This window comes from Carassius gibelio, chromosome A10 (genome assembly GCF_023724105.1).
Source record: "Carassius gibelio isolate Cgi1373 ecotype wild population from Czech Republic chromosome A10, carGib1.2-hapl.c, whole genome shotgun sequence".
In the NCBI taxonomy this organism is placed as follows: domain Eukaryota; kingdom Metazoa; phylum Chordata; class Actinopteri; order Cypriniformes; family Cyprinidae; genus Carassius; species Carassius gibelio.
The window spans coordinates 21,349,233-21,374,872 of record NC_068380.1 but is presented as its reverse complement, the minus strand read 5'-3'; the positions used below and the strand labels follow the sequence as shown (position 1 = coordinate 21,374,872).

General features: G+C 39.8%; 2 protein-coding genes, 1 long non-coding RNA gene and 1 pseudogene across 4 annotated transcripts; 3 read left to right on the top strand and 1 right to left on the bottom strand.

Annotated features, from left to right (window-relative positions):
* The first annotated feature begins 995 nt into the window (after positions 1 to 995).
* LOC128021556 (purine-rich element-binding protein gamma) lies at positions 996 to 5,161 on the top strand. The gene has a single exon (XM_052608865.1). It carries the CDS (start codon positions 1,282 to 1,284, stop codon positions 2,254 to 2,256), a length of 975 nt encoding a protein of 324 aa, XP_052464825.1. The 5' UTR covers positions 996 to 1,281; the 3' UTR covers positions 2,257 to 5,161.
* Positions 5,162 to 10,693: 5,532 nt separating this feature from the next.
* On the top strand, positions 10,694 to 12,766 carry LOC128021559 (uncharacterized). Of its 2 annotated transcripts, none has more exons than XR_008185584.1 (4): positions 10,694 to 10,841; positions 11,519 to 11,663; positions 11,833 to 12,459; positions 12,562 to 12,766. It is a non-coding gene; the product is annotated as an uncharacterized LOC128021559 (long non-coding RNA). The 2 variants fall into 2 exon arrangements; XR_008185583.1 differs by lacking the exon at positions 12,562 to 12,766 and having other exon boundaries at positions 10,695 to 10,841; positions 11,833 to 11,998; positions 12,226 to 12,460.
* A 4,617-nt stretch (positions 12,767 to 17,383) lies between these two features.
* LOC128020670 (uncharacterized) lies at positions 17,384 to 21,431 on the bottom strand (annotated as a pseudogene).
* Positions 21,432 to 22,161: 730 nt separating this feature from the next.
* Positions 22,162 to 24,199, top strand: LOC128020669 (uncharacterized). The gene is made up of 4 exons (XM_052607277.1): positions 22,162 to 23,087; positions 23,478 to 23,524; positions 23,781 to 24,113; positions 24,193 to 24,199. Exons 1-4 carry the CDS (start codon positions 22,665 to 22,667, stop codon positions 24,197 to 24,199), a joined length of 810 nt encoding a protein of 269 aa, XP_052463237.1. The 5' UTR covers positions 22,162 to 22,664.
* The last annotated feature ends 1,441 nt before the right edge of the window (positions 24,200 to 25,640 follow it).

Below are 25,640 nucleotides of genomic sequence, written 5' to 3'. Positions count from 1 at the left end.
TGCGGTGTTAGATTTTTGGCTGCATTTGAAGTTCTTTTTTGCATAAGAAAATAAATAATACTGTCAAATTCATGTTAGATAATAAAAATACTGTAATAAATACAGTAGTTCACCATGTATTTGTTCATGTTTTATTGAGGGATCTGTCTGAAGCACACCATAAAAAAATTCTAGCAATTTACACAGGGCTAGTAGTATATACAGCTGTATATACAGATATACACCCAGGTATCGGATCAGTACTCGGTATCGGCCGATACCCTGAGCCCAGGTATCGGAATCGGTATCGGGAAGAGAAAAAGGGTATCGGAACATCTCTAATCTCAACACAATCTCATAACATTATAATTGTATTGTATTTGTTGTATTTTTCCAGTGTAAATTAAGTGAAAATGTATATATAACAATAATCACATTATCATAATTTAACTTATAGATTAAATGTAAGAATTTGAAATGAAAGATGAAGTATTAATGACACACACACACATACACACATATCCAATGCTAATTTATCTCCTGCATATAGTCAACTCAAAAATGGAAATAGTTAATAGGCCTATAGAATCTCCTCTTTACATGCAATATTTGTGACTTGACTTAATACAATTCCAAATAATAATATGATGAAAAAGGATAACTGAAATAAAATCAAATTAAATTAAGAATTTATTCTGAGTTTTAAATACTAGAGTAAAACTCTCTCAAAATACTAAAGATTTTGGAATGTTTCTGTTCATCTTTTGAAATAAAATAAATGAACAACGAACAATCAAAACCCTGTGGCCACCCGTCCTGGGTTTCTTCCTTGATCCAGCATCCCCTACATAGGAAAAGCGGTGCGGAGAATAGACAAACATGTGCAAGTATGGCCTCATTCTGGAGTATTGATTTAATATATAATTCTCTGTATGCAGCACAGAGCATGTTTTAGTTTGCAAGCGGTACGCGAGCGCGTGTGCGCGCCTGTGTTTTAAAGGGAGGGGAGGGTCATTGAGTTCATTCGCACTACAGCAGAAGCGCCCTCCAGAGATTCACTCTCTCTCACACACACTCTCACTTCAGGAATATGTGTCAGATGGATGGTGAGGCGGAAAACAAGAGCGTTTAAAATATGGTGCAAACGGTACGCGCCTCCGCGCTTCGCTTGACCTTTCATCAGGACAAAGGAAGTAGATGAGCCGTTCTAAGCTACTGCCATTTTCAGGTCAGTCGAGGAGACTCGCCGGTGCTCGAACTGTCGATAAGCGGAATACAGAGCGAAGCGATGAAGCACCGTGAATGATTATGGCCGATATTCAACGAAAGGGCACGGACAGAGGTAGAGGCAGCATGACATCAGTATACTCGCAGCAGCACGCGAGCGGAAAACCGTCAGACATTCAGGAGCTGGCGTCCAAGCGCGTGGACATCCAGAAGAAGCGCTTCTACCTGGACGTGAAGCAGAGCACCCGCGGCCGCTTCCTGAAGATCGCCGAGGTGTGGATCGGCCGAGGCCGGCACGACAACATCCGCAAGAGCAAGCTCACCCTCTCTATGTCTATGGCGCCCGATTTGCGCTACTGCCTGGGCGAATTCATCGATTATTACGCGCACATAGGGCTTCGAGGAAGCCAGGCGCCAGACCACCGGCCGGAGGGGCAGAGCAACGGTCAGGGACGGGCGCCGTACCCTCGCCTGAGAGCAGCGGATCTGACGGCGTCCCCCAGCGGCTCTGCTGCGTCCGAGGAGCAGACGCACAGGGTGCTGAAGAGCGAGTTCATCGAGCGGGACAATAGGAAGTATTACCTGGACCTGAAGGAGAACCCGCGCGGCCGGTTCCTGCGCATCAGGCAGACAGTCAACCGAGGACACGGAAGCATGGGTTACTACGGGCAGGGTATCGAGCAGACCATCGTGCTGCCCGCGCAAGGTCTCATCGAGTTCAGAGATGCGCTGTCTCAGCTCATCGACGACTACGGTGACGACGAACCAGAGCGGGCCTGCGCGCGAGACCACGACGAGTCGCCCGAGCTACCCGATGCCGCATCGTTCCGCGTCGACAACAAGCGATTTTACTTCGACGTAGGTTCGAACCGCTTCGGCGTCTTTCTGAAGATCAGTGAGGTCCGGCAGCCCTACAGGAACACTATTACCGTCCCGCTGAAAGCCTGGGCCAGCTTCGGCGAGAACTTCATGAGGTATGAGGAGGAGATGCGGCACATCTTCACCTGTCATGAAGAGAAGAGGACAGGCACGGAAGAGCACGAGGATTGACGAAAACTAACGTACTTCTGATACTTTTGATTGTTAGTTGTATCTCTAGTCTCCTGCTGTACTAGCGGACGATCGTGACCGGTGCCGGACAGGTGCAGTCTTTCATTAGGTGTGTGTGTGTGTGTATGAGAGCGCTTAGTAGAGCATTGGGATTTGGTGTTATTACATCCAGTACTTCTTCCCAGGCTTAACGTGTGGGGCTGCTGTGCAATTTCTCAAAGCTGGGAATCAAATAATCAAGGTCTTATTAAGCACTTATATCAGAAATGAAGTGCACACGATCAAGTGCGGAATATTTCGATTGTTCAAAGTGAAGTTTATTTTATTTATTTATTTTTTTTTAAGCTTGACTTTGTCAATGATAAAGAGAACTGCAAAAATTTGCCATTGCACAAATACTGATTTCCTCATTTGAAATTAGAAACCAAAAAGTGCATTAATATTTACAATATTTGGATGAATTATTTACACACTAGCCTAATGAAAAATACCTAACACAATGAAGCTGCTCTAACTATAAAGCATCAAATATATGACATTGTGTGTCCATGCTTTAGCATACATGAATGGACACCTCAATGTGACATTTTTTAAAAGTTTTAAGTTTTTAAAAGTGGCTTTAAATAATGGATTTTAATCTCTCTGATGAGACAAAATCATCATTGATAGGTGTGCAATATATTATTTTTTCCTGACAGTTGTTTTAATATAACTGAATTTAGTTTAGCTTGGTTTGCAGGGTTATGTGGTCATATGTGAAATGCTGAAAATAATTGTCACACTGGATTTACACAAACCTAAAATAGGAGCAGACGCACAGGGTGCTGAAGAGCGAGTTCATCGAGCGGGACAATAGGAAGTATTACCTGGACCTGAAGGAGAACCAGCGCGGCCGGTTCCTGCGCATCAGGCAGACAGTCAACCGAGGACACGGAAGCATGGGTTACTACGGGCAGGGTATCGAGCAGACCATCGTGCTGCCCGCGCAAGGTCTCATCGAGTTCAGAGATGCGCTGTCTCATCTCTCTGATGAGACAAAATCATCATTGATAGGTGTGCAATATATTATTTTTCCCTGACAGTTGTTTTAATATAACTGAATTTAGTTTAGCTTGGTTTGCAGGGTTATGTGGTCATATGTGAAATGCTGAAAATAATTGTCACACTGGATTTACACAAACCTAAAATAGGTACCAATGCATTTAACATGTCATTCCTCTCAAAACAATAGCTGTTTAAATCTACTTATCGTCATACACATATTCTATTGCATCACTAATACGTAATCATTTGTTTTTTAAATAGTATTTGATCAAATGTAAATGTCCTTCACTTCAAATTCACTGGATTGAAGGAAATGGTTTTTGCAGATTTTGGCAGTTTTAAGTCTATACTGAAATTGGGCCTACTATGCACAGTATGCATTTTGCAATCTGAATTGCTTTCAAATAAAATATAAACAATGTAGCCTATTATTATGAAAACACAGGATTTGTTAACTAGTTGCCTTTACTATAACTTTTTCCTGGGGTTGTAGCATTTAGAGACATGGCTTCTGTTTATTTGTACTGTAATTATTGTCCAGCTGACAGGAAAAGCAATTCATTTCAGCACTTCTTTTTTTCCCCCTGTATTTGTAAATCGTCTGTGTGTGTGTGTGTGTGTGTGAGAGAGAGAGAGAGTATTTATGTTTTAGCAGAAAATGACTGAATTATGGATCAATTCTGTGGGTTAGTGTTAAGATGCATATCTATAACAGACACCACCTACAGGAAGCACTTTATTCAAACAGCACTTTGAGCTGCTTCATCTGCTTTACCACTGCAAAGAGAACCTTCATTTTTGCCCCATATGTAAAGATTCACAATCACGCTCCCAGATTAGCACCTCAGCCTTTCAGAAGTGCATTCATCTGTTTGCTCTCTGCACTTCTTGGTTCATTTCGATCAGGTTTGATTGCAATGTGTTATTTCAAGGATCTGATTAGCATATCACTGACACCAAGTATTCAGTCTTGCGATTGTATTGTTCTCTTTGTGTAGTTCGTTTCTTATGACTGTCTGCACACCGATTTCTTACAATAAGGGCTGTTATAAAAGGACGCAGTATATACTAGCCTGGGTCATAATGCTTAGTATACAGATTTCCTGTATTTATAAGGTAGGAAGGTTGAGGCAGTTATTTTCACTTCAAATTTCAAACCTTTTTTCTACCAGGCGCATCAAAATATTTAGATGGCACCATCTGGTTGTCCTCTTTTATCTATAAAGTTGTAAACGTGTAAAGCTGGTGCAAAATTGATGAACCATGTGCACTTTAAAAATCAGTACAGGTTTGTTCCCAACAAAGATGTTAGTAGAAGTATACTTGTTATACATGTATGTGCAATGCATGACCAGAAGAGAGCAGTGTTCGTATGATGTTTTTCTTGCTTTATGTATAGTCAGAATATAAATATTGTTAGTGTACACAATTTACCACCCTGATAAAGGCGCTTATTTCATTCTAAGTGAATTATTTGGGAAGACTGATGTTTATTTTCCTGTAGTGTTAGAGGAAACAGCTATGTCAATTTATGAGGCCATCTCAAAATGCGATTATATTGCAGCTATATCTGAGTTACTCAAAACACTTGAATTCATGAAATTGGACTGTTATGCATAACATGAAGTCATGAAGTCACAGTTTTCAACCCATAAGCCTTAAAATCATTACACTGTGGTTGAAATGATTGACTTTAGGGTTACGAATTGTCATTCCAACATAGTTTGCCTTCATCTCTAAAATATAACTTTTTGAATGCATGGTGTTAGAAAACAAAATAACAGATGAAAAGGTTTTTTGAATGTGACAATGTGACCATGCAAATAAAATGAACAATAATACAAAGTAAAACAGAAAAACATTTTAAGTTTGTGGAAAATCTAAATATAACAGCAGAGATGCATACATTTATGTATATGTTCTTGATAGTGGTGTGGGTAATGTGATGTTATAAAAAACAAAGGTGTTCACAAATCTTTCTTTGCTCTTTTTTATCTTTGTGTTGACCATCTGCAGTTGGAATTAAGACATGCCAGTGTTTGTTAAATGATTTTAAAAGATGGCAAAATTCAAAAAAATGTTTTGGTGTATCTTTAGAAAAGTAATGTAGTGTGTCCTCTTTTAGAGCCTTCAAATAATATACGATTCAAAAAAAAGAATGAAATGGTTCTGTCTAGTTGCACTTTCTTTTCATGTGAGTACTGTATTAGTTTCTGTTTAAAATGTATGGTACAGTATAAATATTCCTGATTTGCCTTGTAATGTTTTAAAAGGTTGAAAAATGTAGGATACATATCTGACGAAATATGAAGTTTTAAATTTGACGTTCGTGCATGCAAACAGTAGGGTCCTGACTAACTTCAAATATATATGAAAAAATGGTGCTATATGAGAACTTATAAAGGTGCTGAACTGGACCCTAGCTGCATGCATGATGAATGACAAAGGAAACAGTAGAACAAACCCGAAGCTAAATGCTGTTGTCAATCTCAAGAACCATGGCAAGATGCCCTCTTTCAACGTGAGCACTTATGCGTAACTGTAAATCATGCATACTTCCAGAAGCTCATCTATGTCTGTGTAGTCATGAGCCAACTTTCCAGTTGTGTGTGGAGGCTCCCTGCACACAAGTCTGGCTTTATTCTCCAATTAAAGGGGTCATATGATGCTATTTTTTTCTCTGTGGTGTGTTACAAGCTCTTGGTACGTAAAGAGTCTGCTCACTCAAGGCCCTGATGTGTGACACTGTTTTGCTGAGAAAGCAAATCTACTATGTTTATGTCTCGTCGCTCCAGCCGGATACAATATGTTAAGGGGGGTAACATTCCCGTCACACACTTGAGGTATTCTGCCAATCACAATGCACTGGATAGCTGGCCAATCACAAAAGATCTTGCTCTTCAGAGCAATTAGCTTTGTAAAAATGTAAGGGTTAAGAAATTATGTTTTTTAACCTTAATCCCGCTTAAACACATTTCATTACACCAAATACACAAAATAATGTTATTTTTAGCAGCATCGTATGACCCCTTTCAGGTTGCTTTAGGCAGGATGACATAAGAAAGTTGTGTTAGCTACACAAAAATATGTCAGAAATGCAACCAGAGAGCAGCTGCCATGGCTGCTACTCAGTTTTTACGGTGAATAACACTGGTGGGTGAAAGCTTGAATCAGTAGATGTCTCATGGTTGTTGTCCTCACCAAAGTACATGTTGAAATGTGTGATGTTTATTTACAGCTACCCAATATTTGTGTGTAAAGTTCCACAGACAATCTAATAAAATACAACTTTTTTATGTTTAAAATGTGTTTTGATCAACTCTTCAGATATCATTGGCTAATATTATATTATTGACACTCTTTTTTTCCACATTATAGTAAATTCATAACTTATTATTGGAAGGACTGTGATATGACATATTTTTAGCAATTAAAATTCTCAGTAGTTTTTACATTTGTGCTTCAGTCAATGCAATAACCACGCTCTCTCAGCTGATTTAGGCTTCAAGACCAAAGGGTCAAGCCGTCTTTTTTTTGAGATGTTATGTGCTTTTGTAAGGCTGGATAAAAGCAATATAGCATACTGAATCTTAACTGTAATACTCTTCCACATGTGTCAGGAAGAAATATCCCTTTGAGCTCAAAGTGCTTAAGCCATGATTTCAGATAGCCACCTGATCTTAACCTCTCTTGTCTTTTCTTTCAGAAATACTGGTTATTTATGATAGAAGTTGTGAAACTTGTGTATTAAATAAATTCAATGCACACAGAATGAAGTAGTTTAATTTTGGGTCACATTTAACAAAAACCCAACCATTCATCTCAACAAATTAGAATACTTCATGAGACCAATAAAACATTTTCTGTTAATTGTTGGCCTTCTGGAAGGTGTGTTAATTTACTGTACATGTACATGTACTCAATACTCGGTAGGGGCTCATTTTGCTACAATTATTGCCTCAATTCGGTGTCGTATGGATTTGATCAGTTTGTGGCAATGCTGAGGTGGTATGGAAGCCCAGGTTACTTTGACAGTGACCTTCATCCCATCTGCATTTTTTGGTCTCTTGTTTCTTATTTTCCTCTTGACAATACTCTATAGCTTATCCACAGGGTTCAGGTCTAGTGAGTTTGTTGGCCAGTCAAGGACACCAACAGCATGGTCATTTAACCAAATCTTGGTGCATTTGGCAGTGTAGGCAGGTGCCAAATCCTGCTGGAAAATGAAATCAGCATCTTCAAAAAGCTGGTCAGCAGAAGGAAGCACGTCAAGTCCAGTCACTTTTATTTATATAGCGCTTTAAACAAAAAACATTGTGTCAAAGCAACTGAACAACATTAATTAGGAAAACAGTATGTCAATAATGCAAAATGACAGTTAAAGGCAGTTCATCATTGAATTCAGTGACGCCATCATTCAGCTCAGTTCAGTTTAAATAGTATCTGTGCAATAATTTGCAATGAAGTCAACGATATCGCTGTAAATGAAGTGTCCCCAACTATTTATGCCAGAGGTGACAGCAGCAATGAACCACAGAATGGAGAAAAAACCCTGGGGTTATACCAGGCTCAGTCGGGGTGAGGGGATTAGTTTTCCTTCTGGCCAGACAATTCCAGGCTGCAGCAAATTCACATTGTGCAGATGAAAGTGAAAGTGATGTGACATACATCCAAGTATGGTGACCCATACTCAGAATTCGTGCTCTGCTTTTAACCCATCCAAAGTGCACACACACAGCAGTGAACACACACACACTGTGAACACATCATATAATTACAATTTAAACCATGCTGATGCATTTCCATTAATGCCAACAAAGTCTCTAGTCTATGCAAAAGAATGTTGCTTAGTCATAAGAGGATAATTGACTTCTGGAAGCACCTCTTAGATGGAATTAGATGGAATAGGGTCTAACATACATGTTGGTTTAGATGATTAAACAAGTTTATAAAATTCTTCCTCTCCTATAGTACAGAATGAGTGGAACTGTTTCTCAGGAGATCTATAGTGCACTGTGTGATGAAATACTGTAACTGATGGCTGCATGGTTTTAATTTGATCTTTAGTAGTATAGATCTACTAGAAGTACAGTACAGTAGTTCATAAAGACCCTTAGTGCTGTGATGTTGGGACATGTTAACACTTGTTGATGCTTTATTTTTTGTTAATTTAGCCACAATTTTTTCTTCTAAAAGAGACAAAAAGTGATCAGATCTAGAAGGTGTTAATTCTTTTCTATACGATAGGGTACTTTCCCACTAAACAATACGAAGCACCTCTAGTTTGGTTTTCTCCAGCTGTGCTTAATCTTCCGTAAGCATGAAGGAGAATTTAAAATGCTAGAAAAGAGAGAGTCCATAGTTTCTGTTACATCATCAAGTTGTTCTGAGGTTTTGGATATGCTAAGGAATTGGGATACATCAGGAAGGTTATTTACAAAGCAGTCTTTTGTGGTAGAAGTGATGGTTCTACCATACTTGTAATAAGTAGAATTTTCAGTTTTAGCTACTGTATATGAAGTTTGCACAAAACTAAATAATGATCTGAGATATCATCGCATGACTGCATAATTCCAAAACCATAAACATCAATTCCAGAATTATATCCAGAATCATACTTAACTCTAGAGTATGATTCTGACAATGAGTAGATCCTGAGATGTGTTGTTTAACCCCAATAGAGTTCAGAATGTCCATAAATGCTGATCCCAATGCATGGATATTAAAATCACCAACAATTAAAACTTTATCTGCTGCCAGCACTAACTCGGATATAAAATCAGCAAACTCTTTAATAATGTCTGTATGGTGCCCTGGTGGCCTGTATACAGTACTCTTCTTATTCCGAGGTTGCCGTAGTCACCAGATCCAGTTTGTATCCAGATCAGAGGGTCACTGCAGTCACTCGGATCCAGTACGTATCCAGACCAGTTGGTGGATCGGCACCTAGAAAGGACCTCTACATCCCTGAAAGACAGCGGAGACCAGGACAACTAGACTCTAGACTCTAAGACCTTGGTTTCCAAATGAAATACAAAACTTGCTCTGATCTGAAAGGAGGACTTCGGACCACTGGGCAACAGTCCAGTTCTTCTTCTCCTTAGCCCAGGTAAGACACCTCTGACGTTGTCTGTAGTTCAGGATTGGCTTAACAAGAGGAATATGACAAAGGTAGCCAAATTCCTTAACACATCTGTATGTCTTGACCCCAGCCACAGTCCATTCCTTGTGAATTTCATTCAAATTCTTGAATCGATTTTACTAGACAATCCTCATAAGGATGTGGTTCTCTCGGTTGGTTGTGCATCTTTTTCTTCAATACTTTTTCCTTCCACTCAACTTTCTGTTAAAATGCTTGGATACAGTTCTCTGTGAATGGTTAACTAATTTGGTAATTAATTTTTGTGGCTCACCCTCCTTGTGAAGTGTGTCAATGAATGTCTTATGGACAACTGTCAGATCAGCAGTCTTCCCCATGATTGTGTAGCTTAGTGAACCAAACTGAGAGACCATTTTGAAGGCTCAGGTTTTGAGTTGATTAGCTGATTTGTTTTGATAGTGAATTGGTGTTTTTTTTTTTTTTATGTAAGCCAAAATCATCACAGTCTGTGTGAATTGAATTTATTTAATAGACAAGTTTCACAATTTGAATTGAATTACTTAAATTAACTTTTCCACGACATTCTAATTCTATTTCTAATTCATTCTATTTTTAGCTGTTTTACATGGCAGCATGCATAGGATGTGCAAGTGTTTTATGAGTTTGAGTCAGAGAACTGAATAATTTGCAAGAAGGAGAATAAAAAAGGAAGCAGTTTCACATGCTGGTGTGATGAAGTGTGTAAACACTGAAAATAGAAGCTTCTCTTTCTGAGAATGATGGTCAGTTGGTGCACATCTCTACGTAAAAATAATTTCCCCTCTTGCATAAATGATCCAAACAGCATCTATCTGAAACAATACAATACACATATGCTGGTCATTGGAAACAATGCAATTAAATAATGTTTTGTACAAAAAAAAAAAAAAATGTAACAACCATTTTATTCAGATTGAAGTGTCATCTAAATAGGCTATGCTTTTTTTTTCATATGAAGTCCTGTGGCAACCTTTGACCCATATATCAAGAATAAATTCTTAAATAGTATAATACTAAAATGTATGTGTGTGTGTGTGTATGTATGTATATATATATATATATATATATATATATATATATATATATATATATATATATATATATATATATATATATATATATATTATATGAAACTAAATTATCCAAAAGTTCTCACCTCTGCTCTATGTGGGGGATAAATTTCAAGGCTCATTGGTGGTTGGACTAAAGAAGAACCCGTGGTGTTAGTAACAGTACTAGGTAATTTCCTGTGCCTTTGCTGTTCAGCGTTTGAGGTCAAGCGATTTCCTTTTTGGTATGTCTCACTTGATGTTCCTCAAACTGAAGTGACAAACTTTGCACAGTTTCCTGCTAAGACATCTTAGATCATGTTGTACATGTTCAACTGCCATTTTACATGATGGTAAGTACCCATAATATTTATCTTTCAAGTTGAAAGATTATTTCTTTCAATGTGTTGATACCTGTTAGTTTGATTGCTCGGTTATAGTGTAGATGTGAATTTACTTATATAAACATTTCACATATATACAGCTTTGTTTTCACACTGTCATGCTGTCATGTGAAACATAACCAACATGTAGTAACACTAAATGCTTCTAATAATACACCTTTAGCCAGATCTTTCACTAGAAGCTATGTGATTTTCAATGTTGAATTATAGCAGCATTCCCTAAACCTTGAGTTAGTAACGCTGAACTGACGACTTCTGAAGGATTCTTTTTTTATACATGTAAAAGCTTAAATACCTATTTCTACATTTACATTTCATGCTGTGGCAGTGTGATTATCTTCCAAGAAGCATTTCTTTTCTTTTTTTCAGTAAAGATTTCTACAACACCTCTTTTGCCATTTAACATCCTATTAGTTTGTTGAAAAGTTGTTGTTGGGAAAAATAAATAAAAAATCAATGAACTTTTGTGGTCATACAGTCACATGGTAAATAGTACAAAGAGCTCACCAAGAATAACAGCATTTATGCAAAGTGCATGTTTGTGAGCACTATGGCATAAATAAAAACAGTGAAGCTCTCACTGAAATATAGACTCTCTTTTTACATGTTAGATTAATGTTTTTCAGGGTGAATATCAGTTGTAAACAAGTATGGAGAAAAGACAGCGTGAGGAAACATTAGAGGGCTCCAGATCACAGAAGTCAACATTAACAGGAACACTGACACTGAAGAACTTCACCATACCCAGGAGGAAACGGACCTCAGTAGAAGGTTTTACTAGTTATCTCATAATCTAAATCAACAAAATATTCTTTGTGATAGCATATGTAAACTGGTTTCATGGTGGTGCTGTCATAATCTAGAGATACTGTTAAATTTATCAGGCACTTTAAAAAAAGTATTTTTTATTTATTTATCTTTTTTAATTCTTTTCGGTCAGTCCTTTTGGAATGTTGTTCAGAGGAAAGCCGTGACTACAACCTCATTCAGACAAAACTTAGAGATGCCAAGCTGGACACTAGAAAGGACCGAGCAAATGCATGGGTCTGGAAAGATGTTCATTTAGTTAACAATGAGGAGCTTCTTAAAATGTTCTCTGAAAAAAGGTAATGACATAAAATCTAACAACAACATACAATAACATGCTGGCCAGTTGCTACAATTTCCAGTGCAGTTGGAGGCCTTTCTCTTGTGGCTTTAATCATGTGGCACCTTCAATGATGATGCTTTATTTGTTATCTTCTGTAGCTGTATATTCAGCAATGAAAATTATTTTTGATTCCACAATAAATGAACGTTGCTTTTCATTGCATATCTGTCACGGCTCAACAAGTGACTACAGGGCAGAGATGCGTACTAAAGGAAGACATGGGAGAGAAAGGGAAGAAATATTTAGTTTTTTAGTAGCATCGGACCAAATGGCAGCCCAGATTTATCAGCACGGTTTACAGGTTGGCAGCACAGTCCAGTATGCCTTGGGAAAGCCATCACATGGAGTATATCTCTTTAGGCATGTCGATGTGGCTCTAAGTTCTTATACCAGCATATTAAGTGCAAAAAAAAAAAGGTTTGTCGAATGTTTCCTGTGTCCTTTACAGTCTAAGCATTGTAAAATTACATTTAATAATGGAATGACAGTAATGAACATTATTGTGTTTCGTGGCTTCAGGTTCTTGATGGAAAGGTGAAAAAAATTGCCCCAAGCCTGGAATGGAACAAAACACAAGATCCTACTGTGGGCTTTGACTGTCACATGTGTAAAGATGCAGTGTCCCATCGAGACACTCTTCACCAGCAATATCAGAATATCAAATTATCCAATCAAAAAGACTGGATAATCAACACGAGTCTTAATAAACCATTGTTCTTCTAGATTTTTCTGTTTGACTTTAACGAGAAGCAGGAACTCACTGAAAGACCCAGGCAGTGTTTGCCGTATGCTGTAGTTTCATTTATTCCTTCCAGCAATGTCATTCTGACAGTGCCTACAAAGCTACCACCCTCAGCTTCAGCGTTACCTATTGGCCAAGTGTATGGTGAGATAAATTAAAAAAAAAACTAACAAAGAAGCAAGATAAACATTAATTATGTAGCAAATCTAGGACAAAGGTAGTTCCTTATTAGATATTTGATAATTATTAAATAAAAATATCTTCATTAAGAACTACATGCGAATTATGACCAATTAATTAAGAATAACCAATTAATTACTAATCATAACAGTAACGTCTTTAGTGAGCAATTGATATTTTTGTGAAAACTCATTTATGAATATGATATCCCCCAAAAAAGTCAGCTGCAGGTTGAAATTGTGACTATTACCCTTAAAGGATGGATGTTTTCGGTTTATTTCAAACAAAAACATAGAATAATAATGAAAATAATAAATTAAAAAATGTTAATAATTAGGAAGTGATTGATTTAGTTCACAATTATGAGCCCTAATTTGTGTCAGTTCAGTATGTCTCCAAAGACTCCAAAAGACCTATGACAATAGGCTGGGGAGGACATTTCTTGAATATAAATGATGTTCTCTTGACAAAAACTACATCCTTAATGAAGACAATGACTGCATTTAAATTGTGTTAAAGGGTTAGTTCACCCAAAAATATATATTTTTTTAATTCTGTGCTAATGTTATGAGCGCAGGTAAACCGAAGGCTTGAATCAAGGGCAATCATCGTTTTCTTCAACCGGTTTATTTAATCGAACTGTCCGGAAGAACAGGTTCATGGAAAAGAACCAAACTTCCCATCACTACTGGTGATCTGAAAACTGATGAGTCAATCTTTCGTTCGTATCTGGCTCTGCTCGGTGTTCATCTTCAGTGCTCTCTTCACATCAGTTCAGTCAGTGTACTGTTTGAGTAAATTAATTACTCCAGTATATTGGTGTAAGCCACATTACAAAAAGTTAACAGCTTAAGTCATTTGTGTATTAATGCATATTGGATATGCGAACCACTTAAAACGATTCAGTTCGATTTGGTGAACTGGTTCAAGAAGATCCGGTTACATCGAGTGATTCGTTCCCGAAACTGCAGCGTTTTGAAATCTCACAACAGACATGGAAGAGAAGACAATGCTGAATAAAGTCATTCGAACTGACCCTCTGATGTCACATGGACTACTTTGAAGATGTTTTTATTACCTTCTTAACCATGGACAGTATACCGTACACACATTTTCAATGGAGGGACAGAAAGCTCTCGGACTAAATCTAAAATATATTATACTGTATTCCGAAGATAAACGGAGGTCTCACGGGTTTGGAACAATATGAGGGTGAGTAATTAATGACATAATTTAAATTTTTCGATGAACTAAGTTAGCAACTTTGTTGGTTGCAGGTTAGCAACTGTGTGAAGCACTAGTGATATTTTACCAGTAAGTCTTGGAGTGGGATGATAAATACTGAACTGGCATGAAGCAGAGATAATAACTGTGAACTAATTCAATTATGAGCTTGTCAGCGTCACTTCTTAATTATTAACATTTTTAAGTGAATTTTCATTTTTATTATTATTCTATGTTTACATTTGAAATAAGCATAACCCTTTAAGAGTAGTAGTAGTTACAATTTTAAAATGTAGCCGACTTACTGTATTTGGATATCGAATTCATAAATTAGTTTCCACAAAGAACAATTGTTCACTTTTAAGACGTTACTGTTGTGATAAGTAATTATTCTTTATTAACTGATCATAGTTCTCAGGTAGTTCTCAATGAGGACATTTTCATTTAATAATTATCAAATATCTAACAAGGAACTACCTTTTTCCTAAATTTGCTACTACTTACTGTTTCGGTAGTATTGCTTCTCTATTAGTTAATATTATGAAGCTAAGTGTTAATTTAGTACTACCTTTTACTTCCAGCATAGTTACTTGTTAACAATAGACCATTAATCTAAAGTTTTACCCACAATTCATATGCAGAAATTATTTATCAGTGTTTATAATGCGTTGAGTCTTTAATAAGTAATGTGTGTGATTAATTTATCCCTGTAAAATACAGAAGACCATTTTAAGGCATGTACTGTGGCAGAGAGAAGAGGAAAAGGAGACACAAAATGTACAGCTTGATCTCAAACACCCAAGTCCATTAACTTGTCCCTCTAATCAAGCTAAGCTTGATCACAGCTTAGAATGTAAAAATGAGCTCATAGTGCAGGACTTGCAAGAGAATGAATCTACTCCAGGTGTTAGCTTGGTTGATAAGCCGAGCACTAAATCATACCTTATGTATAAAAACAACATCATGGATAACACAGTCATAGAAATCGCAAGCTGTGTTGTAGTCTTTAGTTGTAGGACATCAAACAATTGTTATCTCAGTCTTCCCATGGCAGTAAAGCAAAAGCAGAATGGGAGAAATTGCTGTGAAGACTCTGAAAGATCTCCAGAGCTCGATATGGAAACAGAAAAGCAGGACCACAGTGCTCAATGGGAATTGTACAAAAGAATTCAACTTGATCAACTTTTGCCAAGCATGTTTCAAAAGCAGGTTTTCTCCTCCAGCAATATGGGCAGACCTGCAGACAACATTTCCAAGCTAAGAAATGAAAGCAAAGATCACAGCAAAGTTGAAACGAACCTAAACATGAGATTCTGCAAAGATATCCATCTCAAAGTTACTCTAAAAGCCAGCAAAACATCTGCTCATAATACAGAAGTACTTTCTCTCTCTGAGCGATTTCCAAAAATTTAAGTCCTTCAAAAGAAATTGAGTGAAAGAAACAATGAAATGATTCAAAGCCCAATGATCCAAATGTGCAGTAGCAAAGGATACAAAGAAACTGCAACTTGTAATGTTGAACTACTACAACTACTAGCTCAGAGATACAGTAAAACTAATATGTATGTAAAACGGAAGAACTTGAGCAGAACAGGCAGTAAGAAGGCATGTCTCAAAAAACAGCACGCAGTTCTATCACTAGGTCACTCTCTAAAGAGGAGCATATATGTCAAAAAGACATGCTTTTGGAAAGCAAAGAGGAATCATAGCAGAACAGTTGTGTCTGCTGAGAGCCCCCATGAAACAGTAAACAGCAAAGCAACATCAGACTCTTCAAACAGTCAGTCTGAAATAGTCCTTACAGGACATGAAGATCAAGACCCAGACTCTCTCACATCTGATGATAAACAACCGTCACATGTTCAGGGTTCTCAGGAAGCTAATACCACTCTTCCTGGGGACAAACCAATAGAGGGGCAAATAAATCATACAGAACCACTTTCAGAAGATCTCTATAAAAGTGATTCAGTCTACACTGAGAAGACAAAAAAAATTTGACTACAAATCTAATCTCATCAATGGTGGATAAAGGAGAACAAGTGAAAACAGCTGAAAACATCTCCAATCAAAGCCAAACATCCTTGATTACATGCACTAGAAAAGAACATGGGAGTAACACAGAATGCAAAGAGGAGAACATGTTTCTGAAATTGACATCAGAGACTGGACTGAATTCATTAAGCAAGGAGCATTTAACAAAGAAAATCACAGTAGATGACAATGTAGATGCTTTGAGTATGCATGATTGTGAGGCATCAGAAACACACAGTGATGTGCCTGCAAACAACACAATCAACAGTCATAAAACTAAACTCCATACAAACATGACTGCAGAAGCCAAGGTGATGTATACTATCAATGCTAAGGCTTAGACAGACACTATAAAATGTAGTGAGCGAAATGCAAGTATGAAAAATACTCTAAATGTACAGTGTTTTGAAACAACAGAGCACATGTCAGCAGATATCCCATATATGAACCAATCATGTTTCAAAATGTTTACCAGCACATCTAATGTCAGCAGTGTTCGGAGTACTGATTCTGAGGCATTTGAAGAAACAGCACCAGATTCAAAGCAGTGTGGTCCAAAGGCTTTGAAATATGCATCAAATAATGTTATTGATTTTACTGTTGATGATCCAGCATTGAGCGTCCAATGTAAGATTTCTTCAGAACACACAAAGAAGAGTAGTAACACTAGTTTGCTTGGCTCTACCAAATCACCAAGTTCTCTGGCAATCAAAGACAACTGTAATTTATCAAAGACAGACCAAAACAAAATTAACGAGGCAAGCTCACCAGAGACTCAGCTCATTTATAAATTAAGAGATTATTTGTCCAAATTTGAGTCCACTGTCAAGAAACAAGAAGAGGTGAATGAAGATTTTAAAGAGAGACCAGTGGTGTGGATAACACTTGACAGCACATAAACAGCAGTTGTTTGAAAAAAAAGCCAGTATTGTATGGTAAATGTTCCCTGCCTGATGCCTCACGGGGGTAAAGCTGTTAAAAAGACAATTCAAGTGAATACACCGAAGCCCCTGTTCAAGCTAGGAAGGTTCTTCGAAGTGAACATGCTCAAAATGGAACTGATGTTTGCCTACTAGTGCCAGATGAATCTAAGAGAGGCAGACAATCTTCTCAAATCAAATGAACCAGTAAGCAAAGATCAAGAAAGAGCTCAGTACCTAGTGTCAGTCCTGACAGCACCAGTGCTATAGACACTGTCAAAGGTAATAGTCCTCACCCTTTGCCACAGGTGAATGACCAAAACACTGTTTTTTCCAGAAATCAGTAATACCCTTAATGCTCAGTTACAGATGCAAATAAAAAACACAACAGGCCAACAGAATCCCTCAATGATTTTTAATAGTTTATGTAAACAAAAAAGTCAAAAGAAACAATCTTTGTATACCATAAAAATCATTGATGGCAATGTGAGCAGTACAGTCGCTGACAATAAATACAGCATAAGTGACATTTCAAATACTCTTGAAATGGCTGATCAGACAACATCATTAACCGAACTAGGATCTTTGCAGTCTAAATGCAAAATCATGTTGCAGCATTTTATCCCAAGTTTTGAACAAGATCAGAAAGTGTCATTCAACCAATATTTTGTTTCAAGGGGTATCATCCTAGAAAAATACTTGGACCATCCACCTGCACAAGCAGACTTGAAATGAAGCAGTGAATTCTTACTTGGAGCTGCAGATGATGGAAGCTTGGCAGTTTGTAGAAAACAAAATTAACTTTATGAGCGGTAAACCCACGTTTAGGAGTTTGCTATGGTATGACCCTTCTCTTTATGGAGAACTCTGTCACGGAAAAGACTGGATGCAAGTGCAAGTTAATATCTCTTTAATGAGCGTATACCACAACAGAGTCAGTTTTGCAGGAGAAGACAAGACAAACTAGCAGCAGGAGAGATGGCAACACAGGGACCTTGATGGGCGTAGGTGCTCGTGGTGAGAGGAGTCTGTGAAGTGCCCGTGGCTGAAGTGATGAACGATGTAATCCAGAACGAATATCCATGGAACAAACAGGCAACAGGAAACTGCGACGAGAGATCCAGAGCAGGAACAACTACACGGGGGACAACACAACACCAGGACTCCAAACAACGATCTGACAAACATGAGACGAAAGACAAGGCGTTAATATAGGCCAGATGGAATAAGCCGCAGCTGCCGCTGATCAGTAATCAGCAGCGACGCCCACACAGAACAATCATGTGATACACCCCGCAACCTACACACAGACAACAAGGTGACACTATGTATCAATGAACCGTGACAGTACCCCTCCTCCTAGGAAAGCCTCTCGGCGTTCCCACCACCCCTTACCTGTCGATTGTAATAATCGATAAGGGAGTGATCCAGAATGTCCCGGGCAGGTACCCAACTTCTCTCCTCCGGACCGTAACCTTCCCAGTCCACTAAATACTGGAATTCACGTCCCCTCCGCCTTGAGTCCAGAATACGGTTAACCGAATAGGTGGGTTCCACGTCTACGAGTCGCGGCGGTGGAGGAACCGGGACAGGCGGATTAAGTGGTGAGTGAAAAACTGGTTTAATTTTGGAAACATGAAAGGCGGGATGAATCCTCCTGTATGCTGGAGGCAATTTGAGGCGGACTGCCACCGGACTAATGATCTTGGTGACAGTAAACGGGCCAATGAATTTGGGAGCAAGTTTATTAGCAACGGAGCGGAGCGGAATATTCTTAGCAGAAAGCCACACTTTTTGACCGACGACATATACGGGTGGCTTTGACCGGTGGCGATCGGTCTTAGCCTTGGTGCGCGCCCTCACCTGCAAGAGAGTCTCACGGGCTCTGTTCCAGGTGTGGCGGCACCTCTGGACAAAGGCGTGGGCAGAGGGGACCGCGACTTCGGATTTCAGACTGGGAAAAACAGGTGGCTGGTAACCTAAGCTAGATTCAAACGGGGAGAGGCCCGTAGAAGACACTGGTAACGAATTGTGCCTGGAATTGAGCCTTTTAGCTGATCGTATATATTCTAAGTTCTTGTGATCAGTCCAAACGATAAAGGGTACCCCCGAACCCTCTAACCAGTGACGCCACTCCTCTAACGCTAATTTGTCCGCCAACAACTCTGTTACCAATATCATAATTACTTTCCGCGGGAGATAAACAGTGAGAGTAAAACGCGCAGGGTGCATCTTGTTATCTGAGGGAGACCGCTGGGAAAGAACTGCTCCTACCCCCACCTCCGACGCATCGACCTCCACCACGAACTGACATGAAGAATCAGGGGCAATCAGAATGGGAGCTGAAATGAAGTGGCTCTTCAGTTTAGCAAATGCGGCTTCGGCTGCATCTGACCACCTGAAGGCCGTTCTGGGGGAGGTCAAGGCAGTCAGAGGTGCGGCTAGTTGGCTGAAGTTGCGAATAAAACGCCGGTAGAGATTGGCGAACCCCAGAAACCGCTGTAGGGCCTTACAGGAATCTGGACTTGGCCAATCAACCACATCCTTGACCTTGTCAAGATCCATGCGAATTCCCTCAGACGAGACGACGTACCCTAGGAAGGAAACAGATTGTGCATTAAATTCGTATTTCTCCACCTTGACAAAAAGACCATTCTCTAACAGCCGCTGAAGCACTCGTCTGACGTGTTGAACATGTTCCTGTAGAGACGAAGAAAATATCAATATGTCTTCCAGGTAGACATATATGAACTGATCAACCATGTCTCTCAACACATCATTAACGAGTGCCTGGAAGAGCGCAGGCGAGTTGGAAAGCCCGAAGGGAATAACCAAGTTTTCAAAGTGCCCTCTGGGGGTGTTAAAAGCGGTCTTCCACTCATCTCCCTCCCTGATGTGGACCAAATGATAAGCATTACGCAAGTCCAATTTAGTGAAGATGGATGCTCCTTGCAACCTCTCGAAAGCCGGAGATATCAACGGCAAAGGATAGGTATTCTTAACCGTGTTGTTGTTCAGCCCCCGGTAATCAATACAAGGTCGCAAGGAACCATCCTTCTTCCCCACAAAAAAAGAACCCCGCCCCCGCTGGAGAAGAGGAAGGGCGAAGGATCTTGGCTGCCAGAGAATCAGAAATGTATTTCTCCATGGCCTCCCTCTCGGGAGTAGACAGAGAGTATAATTTGCCCTTAGGCGGAGACTTACCCTGCACTAGGTCATCCCTGGCTCCACAATCGTAGGGACTATGTGGAGGAAGAGAAGCAGCCTGGGACTTACTGAACACCTCCTTCAGGTCAAGATACTCCATGGGCACGTTAGAAAGATCCACAGTCTCATCCTGCAACACAGAAACAGACACCGTGGGACAAGCAGACAACAGACAAGACTTATGACAATTAGTGCTCCACTCAGTGACAGTACCCAGAATCCAGTCAATACGGGGACTGTGCTTCCTGAGCCAGGGATGACCCAGAACGATGTGAGCATGAGGTGAGTCCATAAGGAGGAACTGAGTCTCTTCGGAGTGGTTACCAGAGGTGATGAGTGTGATGGAATCCGTGATGTGAGAGAGCAGGTAATGACTGTCCATTGAGTGCGCTGACGGAGATGGGGTGCTCGAGGGAGGAAGTGGAGATGCCATGTAGCTGAGCGAAACTTAATATCCATGAAATTGCCCTTGGCCCCGGAATCCAGAAGTGCACTGCAGGTGACGTCGTTGGTGGCCCATCTCAGTCTTACTGCAGGATGGTAGATGGTGAGGACTTCTCGGCAGAGATCCCGCCCGATAGTAGCCTCGAGTTTACTATTGGGCCTGGTCCCTTTACCGGGCAGTTTCTAACGAGATGACCAGATGTTCCACAGTAGAGACAAAGTCCAAGGAACCTCCGCCGTTCCCTCTCCTCCCGGGAAAGCCGCGCTCTCCCCACCTGCATGGGCTCAGGATCGGACGGTGGACTGACCACATCCACCAGACTGGCTCGAAGACCGCAGCGTCGTTCTCCAGCTTCCTCCATAGCCTCCACTTGTTGAAGGCGTGAATCGACACGTAGTGCCAGTTCTACCAAGCAATTAAAAGTCTCAGGTAAGTCCAGGGTGTAGATCTAACGGTGGATGCGATCAGCCAGCCCATGCAGGAAGATGTCCCACTGCGCCTCCTCGTTCCACCGGCACTCCGCCGCGAGGGTGCGGAACTCGATGGTATAATCCGCGACCGTGCGATTGCCTTGCTTGAATGCGGTGAGTCTCCGGGCGGCCTCCTTGCCCACCACCGCACGGTCGAACACCCTTCTCATCTCAGCAAGGACCCCGGTTCTCCCAAACCACCGTTCCCCACAGCGCCGCCTTCCCCGTGAGAAGCGGGAGTACGAATGCCACTTTGGACTCCTCCCTCTCGAACGTACTGGGCTGTAAAGTGAAGTGGAGAGAACACTTGTTGAGGAATGCTCTACAAAAGTCAGGCTCACCCGAATAAGTCTGTGGCACGGGGAGGCGGGGCTCCGAGACGTCCCATGGTTCTGAAGGCGGTGGGGAAACGGTCGGCGGGGCAGGCACAGTGGGAGCGCGAAGTTGTTGCATCTGTTGGTAGAGCTTGGACACCTGTGTTACCAGCGCCTGGACGGCGCATCCGGTGGAAGAGATGCTCTCCTGCTGCTGATCCATACGAGTTATGCTGTGGCTGATGAACTCGGTGAAAGCCGCTGAATTCGCTGCATCCATGATGATGGTCAGATCGTTCTGTCACGGAGAAGACTGGATGCAAGTGCAAGTTAATATCTCTTTAATGGGCGTATACCACAACGGAGTCAGATTTACAGGAGAAGACAAGACAAACTAGCAGCAGGAGAGATGGCAACACAGGGACCTTGATGGGTGTAAGTGCTTGTGGTGAGAGGAGTCCGTGAAGTGCCCGTGGCTGAAGTGATGAACGATGTGATCCAGAACGAATATCCAAGGAACAAACAGGCAACAGGAAACTGCGACAAGAGATCCAGAGCAGGAACAACTACACAGGGGACAACACAACACCAGGACTCCAAACAACGATCTGACAAACATGAGACGAAAGACAAGGCGTTAATATAGGCCAGATGGAATAAGCCGCAGCTGCCGCTGATCAGTAATCAGCGGCGACGCCCACACAGAACAATCAGGTGATACACCCCACAACCTACACACAGACAACCAGGTGAAACTATGTATCAATGAACAGTGACAGAACTCTACAAAGGGGAGGTTGGCTTTCAGCAGCAGTCATCATTGTTTGCTTCTTTTCAAAAGATCTTGGCACAAGAGGGCTGCAGTAAACTTCAGGAATATTACAGTGCAGTGTCCTCTGTGCACCAACAGCTCTGTGCAGCCCCTGATGCATCTCACTACATGTATCTGAAGAGTAACGTGAGCTCCTTGAGGCTGAGGCTGCACTCAGAAATCCCCACAACATTAAAAGCTTCTTATCTGTACCAGTGTCTGCAGTGATCAATTTAGGAGACAGTTTGGAAAGCTTGGAAAAGATACACAAAGTGATAATGACTTTTGTGGAAACACCTTCGGATCAGTTGCCAGGGACATTTGATGTGGGCAAAGCAGAGCATCTGTCCATCACATTCAGATATCTTCAAGAAAAAGCTATTTTTGTGAAGTCATGCAAAGAAATTATTAGCAAAGTATCATGGTTTGGAATCGAGCACCTTCTTTATGATGCCTCTAAGGTTCTTGTATGGCAAGACATGAGTCATGGTGCACCAAGTGAGGTCCTCAAGACATATAATAATTCAAACCCGCAGATTATTGTTGGGGTGACAGAGTCAGGTGTTACTCTTGTAAACAAAGTGGAACAGCCCCCTCCATCCATGGATGGAGCAGAGACCCCAACAAAACAAACAAGTAAAGCTGTTCAGAAACAAAAAGGTTTGCAGTTATGGACATCCTCACAACCCAGTGTTGCAAAGGTAAGATTTTGGTATGTGTGACATATGTCGATTGATAGTCAGAATGAAATCAAAATGTTAACTTTAATACTAACTTTTAAATTAAACTTGCTCTAAAATAACTTTTTTCTTTTCCTTAAAAAGCTCATAATGTATTATTATAGGAAACTCTCATTTTGAATGGCTCCTTACATTAACTATAAAACCCACTTTTTATGATTAATCAGTTTCTAATAAATAAAGTACAATTTCTCTTTAAATTTGGTTCAAATTCTATTTCACATGGAAAGTCACATTTCACATCTGATCTGAGCTGCTAGAATTAGATGATAGAGGTGTTTAATCTCATTTGGTTGCAAAGAAAATTATTGTAAATCTTTCCAAATGTTTGTTTATTTATTTCTAATCTAGAGTGTAAAGGCTGACAATGGTGTGGCTTATAAAATGGCTAAAAGGAGGTAGGAGAGATTTTTGCAATTTAATTTTAGAATCAAATGCTGATTTTTATTTTTTTTTATTTTTTTTTTATCAGACTTTAATGAATTGGTTTTGAATACATTTGAACTATTCTACAATGTCTGGGTAATGAATGTTTTCCAACATCTTCAGGAGATCTCTTTTACCCCTAATGCAATGTAATGCTATGAACCCACTTTTCCAAACAACTTCTGCAACTCATGTTGAGAACCCAACCTCTTACAATCTTCCTCACAGAGTGGATCCAGGGCATTGGGGAATGGTTGAGAGCACTGCTGCAGACTGGAATGCCTCTCACTTAGTCCCACCTTCACCTTCGACATCTCATGCACACTCTGAAATAAATTATTTTAATCTGTCTAATAGACAAGCAACTTTATCACATTCTGATGAGAGGAGATATATAGCAGACATACAAAGACCTCAACAGCCTTCAGTCTCGGCTCCCCAAGCAACTTTACGAGGAGATTCTTGTGTTACACATCTAACATGTGACAGTGTTAAATACCAACAAACTAACACTGCACCACATTCTCCTGTGCTGTCACAAGATCAAGTAAACCAGTTCAGGTTAGCCATGACACAACCTAATAGTTTACCAAATTGCCATTTGAATGAAAATTTGATGCCGCGGCCTTTCTCGGTTCAGGCTTTGACGCATGTCCCTATGCCCAGCACAATTACAGCAATTCATTACCCCTACTTCCTTCTAAATGGACAAACATACACCACTGGCTCCACTGCAGCCATTTACCCTGATACTAGATATTATCCTAACACCATTTAGTTCTAATATACTATGAGCAACAATTGTAAGTCAGTCATATTCATAGGTAAATTATATCAAAGAACATGTTTGAGGCCAACGTCAGTCCTAGAGAGCCACAATCCTGTGGAGTTTTGCTCCAACTTTGATAAAACCTTACCTAACTGTTGGTTTGTAGTAAACCTTAGAGCTTGTTTTATTAGGGTTGGGGCTGAACCAAAGCCACTAGAAGGTAAGCCTGCAACCTTTAGCCAAAAAAAGTGTAACGGCTAATGCTAACTCTTCCAGTTTGCCAGTATGTGGTAAAGGAGACCAGAGGCCATTTTTTTTTTGTATGGATGTCAATGGAGTAGAGGCTTCACTATGCTGAATAAAAAGCTTTTTAGAAGTAACAGCTTGTCTTTTAAGAAATTGACAGCCTTTTAGCTAATTCCAACATCTTTTACACTAATCAATACTTTTAAGTTTACTCCGGAAAAAAGCCACTTTTTAAGAGAAGTCACTAACTTTTGTGACAGGTGAGATACACCTTACAGCACTTCTCATTCATTCCTATGCTATCCGTAAATGGCGATTGAGTTTCTGAATGAAATTCAATGACGTTAAGGCTGTTATTTGAATGGTTATTAAGGCACTAGTGTTCCACGTTAACCATCACGCTTTCTGCAATAGTAAGTAATACAGACCCTTTCATCTCGGTAGTAAGACAATCTCTGGCAGAACTCTGCGGGACTGTGGCTCTTCAGCATCGATGTTGGCCACCCCTAAACTAGTTTAACATCTTAAAACCTAAATCTCACAGATTCACAGATGCAGTTGGTGCTTTTAAGCAAATGTACTTTAATGTGACTTTAATGTACATATGATATAAAATACATTATCTGGTAAAAAAAATGTCCATGTACTGTACATAACAATGTTTTATACAAAGAGCTGATGTTCAGTTACTTTGTTATAGTATTTATTGCAATTCAACATTTTTTTATTTATTAAGTGAAACAAAAAGTGGTTTGAAAATTCAACATATTAATAGACAAACTGTTCTGCAATATACTCACAAATCAGCTTTCTTAATTACAATTCTGCATTCAAACCTCTTACACATTAATTTCATTAGAAATTATTTAGAAACATGATACTTACACTAATAGACTACACTGATTCTAACATAGGAAGCTCCAGTAATGCAATCTTAGTCGCTATTTACATAACCAAACAATATCACTCTGCTGGGATTTATTACAAGTTGTGTGTAATCACATATAATCTGGAATTAATCATTCCACATGATGTAAGTAACCAGAATAGGTTACCCAATTTAGGCTATTTAT

Bases quoted from the DNA above. Each gene is read 5' to 3' on its own strand.
- LOC128021556 (XM_052608865.1), top strand. From the start codon at position 1,282: ATGATTATGGCCGATATTCAACGAAAGGGCACGGACAGAGGTAGAGGC.
- LOC128020669 (XM_052607277.1), top strand. From the start codon at position 22,665: ATGACTTTTGTGGAAACACCTTCGGATCAGTTGCCAGGGACATTTGAT. The intron at 23,088-23,477 runs GTAAGATTTTGG...TTTCTAATCTAG, and splicing joins CACAACCCAGTGTTGCAAAG to AGTGTAAAGGCTGACAATGG. The intron at 23,525-23,780 runs GTAGGAGAGATT...TCTTCCTCACAG, and splicing joins TATAAAATGGCTAAAAGGAG to AGTGGATCCAGGGCATTGGG.